This window comes from Chenopodium album, chromosome 25 (genome assembly GCF_948465745.1).
Source record: "Chenopodium album chromosome 25, dcCheAlbu1.1, whole genome shotgun sequence".
Lineage (NCBI taxonomy): Eukaryota > Viridiplantae > Streptophyta > Magnoliopsida > Caryophyllales > Amaranthaceae > Chenopodium > Chenopodium album.
Window position 1 is genome coordinate 8809900 of NC_137858.1, and position 6424 is coordinate 8816323.

Below are 6424 nucleotides of genomic sequence, written 5' to 3' on the forward strand. Positions count from 1 at the left end.
TCAGACTGGTACCAAAACTAGAACAAACAAAGCTGCTGTCGCAACATAAGTATGAAGCAACAGCCTGCTATGTCTGCTCCGTTAATAATACACACCAACTCTAATGGCAGAATTAGAAACCCTAGCATAACTAAACGAACTCTTGATATCAATGCATCATGTTATCTGCTGTCTAAAAATGCATACTGTACTGCGAAAGTGCGTAGTATACTATTAAATGGCTCAGATGGAAAATTAAACACTAATTAGACCATGGACCAATATAATGTTTACATATTTGACAATTGGCAAGCTAATATATTCCTTCACTGCTTCATATCTGACACTAGTTCTTCGATCTGAACGAATGAAATTAATAGACAAAATTCTGTACAAGTTGCTACCTCTAAGCTGTTGCAGAAGCAGATATCAGACTCACAACAAACTCCTGCAACTTCCGGAAACCTAGCAGTAATCAGTTGCTGTACTATCGATTTACTCCATTGCCTAAGGTCTATGTTCGTCTTTCTAGTTCTAACCTAATCCAAACTATTTTAACTAATAAGGACAAAGGTACATGATTTCTCATGAACTACTGCCATGTTCTAACCTGACATCATCAAAAGCTTTCGAAGCTTCTGAAGTAAAACTCTCCAACGACTCAAAAATTGGAATCAAACCAGCTTGTATGGAGCGAGATACTGCATCATGGACTAGTTTAACAGCTTCCTTGTGGCCTGCTCTCTCTTCCCTTACTCTCTGTCTCATCGAGTCTAAATCCACCTTTAGATCATCAAGGGGGGAAATCCCACTTTCAGAAGCAATCATTGAGAGACTATTCTTGTCTGACATGGCATCATCGTGATCATGTCCCCTTCTTTGCCTGTTCATTTTAATGCCTCGGATTTGTTTTTCAAAATCTTTGTACATGTTCTCTGCTTTCACCCTTCGACGTTGCTCTTCATCTTGCCGCTCCCACAATTGATGCAAGCTTGTAGCAAAATCATTCATTGCTGTTTGTACCTCCGATCCTGATACTCTTTCCATAGCTTGTTTCCAGTCATGGCATATTACAAACACTGGCGGGGCACCAATACGGGATGGAGAAAAAGGGATGACACCATCTGCGGTCACTTCGGGTTCATAATGAATACACTTTTCAAGCCAGCCATTCAAAGTCTCGGCGTAGGACCTTTGCATATCAACCCAGTTGTTAAATCGATGACACCATTTTAATAGTTCTGCTTCAAGCTGAATTGTAGCCCTCACACTTGAATCTTTTCTCAGTCCGGTATTTGCTTTTAGTGCACGGGTTTTACTTTCTAGGATAGCTTGGAATTGCTTCTGGTGACACTTAAGCATCAGCTTCCACATCTTTCTCAATCTGCAGGAAAGTAGCTGGCTAATTATACTCCATACAATGTTTTTTTTTAAGAACAAGGAATTATAAGATTGACAAAATCAACAAGGTAAATCTAATAAGTTTTAAAGCTTTGGGCTGTTAACAATACAAACATTCGTAGCCTACACTATATTATAATCTCTAGAGGTAAAACCTAAAGATTATCACGAAAGCATGGAAAGCTGTAGTCAATATTACTCTGTAAGTAAAATAATGATTGAATTTCCAAATTCCTTTTAATATTCAGAAATATCACTAGCATTCTTCATGAAAGTTCACCATCTTATAACGGATATAAATTCAAGAACACAACCTAATAATATTAAGTGACACCAGCGTTGGAAAAATCATCTACAAAATTAAGAAAACATGACGTATTCATGTCTTGCCTTTGTGCTGCTAAACCCCTAGGGACAGGGTAATAGGGAAAAAAAAAACAATAGAGAGACAGAATATCAAAATAACCAACCTCAACTAACAAATACAATAAAGTTTACACACGCTAAAAGCACCATGTATGATGCATAATCAGTCACAATTCTCACAAACAGCATGAATAGGTACAAAGTAAACATCAAAGAATAGAATTCGTACCCATATATCAATTCCTTCATTCTAGGCTGCAATTCTTCATCCCTCAATTTGTGTATCCTGCGGGATACATAATCTACAGCTCTGACGCTGACATTAAGCCTGGTCAGCAGCTTTCTTATTGAAGCCTGCGTAGCTTCAATCTTACTAATCTCCGCACCTTGATCATCCAGACTTTTCAGCTTTTTGCACTGCTTCTCATACAGAACCCTAAGCCTCTCCTCATCCTAAAACCAGCACAACGCCCTAAACAAATTGAGCAAGAATGTAACAAAAGTGTACTAAAATTTCCAAATTACAGTGCGCAGATTTCTCAAACAAGAATGTAATAGGAAAAAACAGTCTAAACATTTGGAACACAATAGCATGAATTGAAAACTATTGAAGTATATGTTGCAAGGTAGACACAACTGATGTCTGCCTAATCTAAGATACCATTACTAGTCAAAAAGTCAAAAACCCTACAGTAAATATTGGAAAAGCTATGCAGAGTAATGAAACAGAAGAAATTACATACAGGACAGCAAAGTTTTTAATAAATCTACATGGAATTTTGTCCAGCCTGACTAATTACGATCTTCAAATCCAAAGAGTGAGATCCCAGTCAGTTTATAGAAACGTTATGGAATAGCTAGAAACCCCTACTTTTATTTTACAGTTTGTGTTTCCACCTGCTGTATGAAATGACCAACTAACTCATGCATGGATACACGGTTCTTAAAGACAGGGCAAGGCATGAGAAGTGAGAGTGAACTGTAAAACAATGAGAAACACAGTCGCCATGCCAAGACAAGTAGAGAAGATACATCAAACACATACCTTGACTTCCTTGTATAGTTTCTTCTCCCACATATATAGCTTCTCCAGAGTTGATGCCAGACTGTGAGAGTCAAAATCCTCATCAGCATTCCCAGGATATCCTCCAGGCAGAGAAGATGGAGAATACGAAGATGACATTGATGTAGAGCAGACCCTGGCCAAAATCACTGTAAAGACAAGTATGTTTCCTTTTTAGCAGAGAAATAATTAATCCAATGGGATAATTTACCAAAAAAAACACGGACATTGCATGTATAGTTATTCATTATCATATTCAGAAAAGTAAATTCACTCCTGGCTCCCAACTAAACTCACAACAACTGGGAAATTATTTTGTAAAGAGATTTGTATAGTGAGCACTGAAATTTTTTTGTGTGGTAGAACCAAATTGTACACATTTTATCAAATTTCTTCTTGGTAAATTCCTAGCGATCCATCCCCAAGTAAGCAAAAATAATTTTCTACCTCTTAATTTTAAGTACTTCCATCACAGAGACCAGTGCAGAACACAATTGACGATTACAAGCCAAAACACAAACAAAATGGTAGCACAAGAACCCATAAACAAAACAAGCTGTTTACATAGAGAATTAAAAAGAGACATTATAACAGTAATGAGTAGAAAGAGTAAGTGAGTTCCTATACCTTTCAAAAAGGAGGACCGAGACTTGTATGGCTCTTTCCCCACTTCAAGCAACACAGAGACCTCTTTCCCATAATCAGTAGCGGCCACAAATTCATCTTTGATTTCCCTTACAACTTCTCTAAGATCACGGGTGCCATTGGTTGACAACATTGTGGAGCTACTTGGCTTAGACGATTCAATATCAAGAGACGAAGGTGCTCCTCCTCCTCCATTTCCACTCCCTCCAACATCAAAGCTCACCCCTCTTTTCTTAACAGACACATCCTCTATACTAGTGGAAATGCTAGTGTCAGTTTCAGGACTACTAATGCTGCTTCTCCCCTTCACATCTCTCATCTCAACTGTCTCCACCTCTTTCTCTACCTCCACTGCTGCCTCCGGCTGCGGCTCCTCCCTTTGTGGATGCTGCAAAGGCACCCTCTCCCTCTCCCTCGCCCCCTTCGAAGTTCCCTCACCAAAATTACCACTACTCTTCCTACTCTTCCCCTTCCCATCCTCAAATTGAACTGTTTTACTCTTACTTTTGGGAAAACTAAACTCTTCTTGCACTTTCTTCTTATCATAGTAATAAGGCTCCTTACTGACTTCACTCTCAGTTTCCTCTTCCAACTCCGGAATCCCTTCCCTCTCCCTTACCTCCCTCGAATCAGGACTACTCGTGTTCGACCCCAACCCATAACCCGGATTCTGAGCAAAATAACCTAAATAACCCCCACCCTCCACAGTCTCAAATGGGTTAAAATAATCCCAAGCTGACACCTTAGGCGAAGGCGGTGTTGGTGGCCGCCGTGGCTGTGGCTGTTGCGGCACATTGCTCCCCCTACTCTCCGAATTACCACTAAACCCGAAATTCGAGTAATTCGAATAACTCGACTGACCACTATACTCAGAGTAAGCATACACCGGATTCTGCCTAGGTTCCTCGTAAATAACGGAAGGAATCCTAGTAGAAGATTTCTTCATATAGTAAGTTGTATATGACGTTGTTGCACCATATGAATTACTCCCACCATTATAATTATAATTCCCACCATTATAATCATAACTACCATAACCATTATCAGGGTAATATGAACTAACATTAGGATTTGTATAATAATAAGGTGGAATACCAGTATTATCTACATTTTGAGGAGGTTGATAATAAGGAGGATTATTACTATTATTAACATTACCATTAACATAAGAATAATCAAAAGGGTAAGGATAATTACTAGCAATACCAGAAAACTCAGAATCAGGAATGTAAGAAATCCCAGGTTGAGGAGATTCAACCCTCTTTCTCTCTCCTCCTTTTCCTCCTTTCTTCTTCATTTTCTCTCTCTTCAAATCATGTTCATCTTCATCATCATCCTCTTCATCTTCCTCCTCATCATCAATATCCAAAAGCCCGGAATTCGAATGCCGGTGATCAAAAGATGAACCAAAATCTCCCTTCTCAATATCATCATCATCATCAGAAGACAAATGCAAATGTGAATTCTGATCATTACCATCAACCCCTCTCAAATTATGAGAAATCGAGGTCGAAGAAGAAGACCCTTTCCTGGTTTTCACCTTCTTATTGCTAGTATGAAACCCCTTCTTCTGCTTCTTCTTGGGTTCATCAGAAGGAAGCGTAAGAACAGGGGAAGAGAGAGAAGAAGGCGAAGAAGGTGAAGAAGATGAAGAGTTAAAAGCAGAGAGAATCAATTCTTCTTCAACAAATTTACAGAGAGAATCACCCACATCTTTCAATTGACGAAAGTAAGCAATATGAGCAGCAGCAAGAGCAAAACGATGATTTGAAGCAGATTTAATCAAATCTTTTCTCTCTCTACAAAAACTTACCAATGGTAGATCTTCAGCTTTAGAAGTTCCACACCCCATTAAATTAAAAACCCTAATTTCCCAATTCAAATTAGAGTGAGAAAATTGCAGTGATAGTAGAAATACTACAATTTCAGTCATATCAATATCATCCAGCTGATTCAGGTGAAGGGTTTTGCATCTCTGAATAAATAAATTAAATTACAGTGATTAATTTAGTTTGATTTTGATTTGGTCGTGGGAAAAAAATGGGGGATTGAATTGAATTTAATACAGCATGAAATTTAGAGAAGACAGAGAAATTAATGAGGAGAGAGAAAGAAGAAAGACTCGTTGCCGTCCATGGCGGAAGAGAGAGAAAATTAAGGGGGGATTTATGAAAAAATTGCAGAAATCAAGACAGAAAAATATTCAGAATTATTAAATTTTTGGTGGGTAATTTAAGATGATAAACAAAGAGAAAATGCCAGAAAAATTAAACAAAGTTGGGATCTCTGCAGAAAAAGAGGTGGAGGAGAGAGAAACTCAAGAGTGGTGGTTTCTGGGAAGTTTTTTTTTTTTGAATTATATGATCATTGTATTTTTGGATGGTTTATTACTCACTCCATATTAATATTGATTATTGACATAATTAGATTTGGTAATTAGAGTAATAGAGTTTACCATTTTTAATTTTTATGTATGTATTCTTGATTTAGTTGAAGATTAATTGGGAGATATGGAGTGAATTCTTTTCAATTATGGTAGAAGATCGCATGCGTGGGGAAAGTGTCGCATCTAGGTAATTTATTTAAATCTCATATATATATACTCGTAGATTGTAACTTAGGATTCCGAACATAATCTGCGTGGTACATGTGTTTAACTAATTTCCCGATTGATACACAATAAAGTGTGTTTTGTAAGTATTAGAATGAATTCGCATGTGTGTGGGAGTGTTGAATATGATGTACTTTATTTGTTTAGTTTTACTGAAGATTGCGAGTGGTTTATTTTAACACTATATGTGTGGTGCATGATTTCAACTGATTTCCCGATAGCGCGTAATAAAGTAATTGAGTTGCAAAAACTAGTATATCGAAAATCAATACTTTTTAAATGAAATCTAGACGCTAGGAACAATATTGAATAATATTTATTACCTAGTGTATAATTTTTAAATTACACTAGTTACAAAT

The 6424-nt window shown here is 37.4% G+C and overlaps 1 protein-coding gene across 1 annotated transcript; it reads right to left on the bottom strand.

Annotated features, from left to right (window-relative positions):
• Positions 1 to 227: 227 nt before the first annotated feature.
• Positions 228 to 5709, bottom strand: LOC145614549 (uncharacterized). The gene is made up of 4 exons (XM_081669605.1): positions 3437 to 5709; positions 2792 to 2958; positions 1976 to 2199; positions 228 to 1363 (listed from the first exon to the last, which is right to left on the bottom strand). The coding sequence occupies exons 1-4, from the start codon at positions 5385 to 5387 to the stop codon at positions 565 to 567; spliced, it is 3141 nt and encodes a 1046-aa protein (XP_081525731.1). The 5' UTR covers positions 5388 to 5709; the 3' UTR covers positions 228 to 564.
• Between the last annotated feature and the right edge of the window lie 715 nt (positions 5710 to 6424).

Bases quoted from the DNA above. Each gene is read 5' to 3' on its own strand.
- LOC145614549 (XM_081669605.1), bottom strand. From the start codon at position 5,387: ATGACTGAAATTGTAGTATTTCTACTATCACTGCAATTTTCTCACTCT. The intron at 2,959-3,436 runs GTATAGGAACTC...TTGTCTTTACAG, and splicing joins TCGGTCCTCCTTTTTGAAAG to TGATTTTGGCCAGGGTCTGC. The intron at 2,200-2,791 runs GTATGTGTTTGA...TGCTGGTTTTAG, and splicing joins AACTATACAAGGAAGTCAAG to GATGAGGAGAGGCTTAGGGT.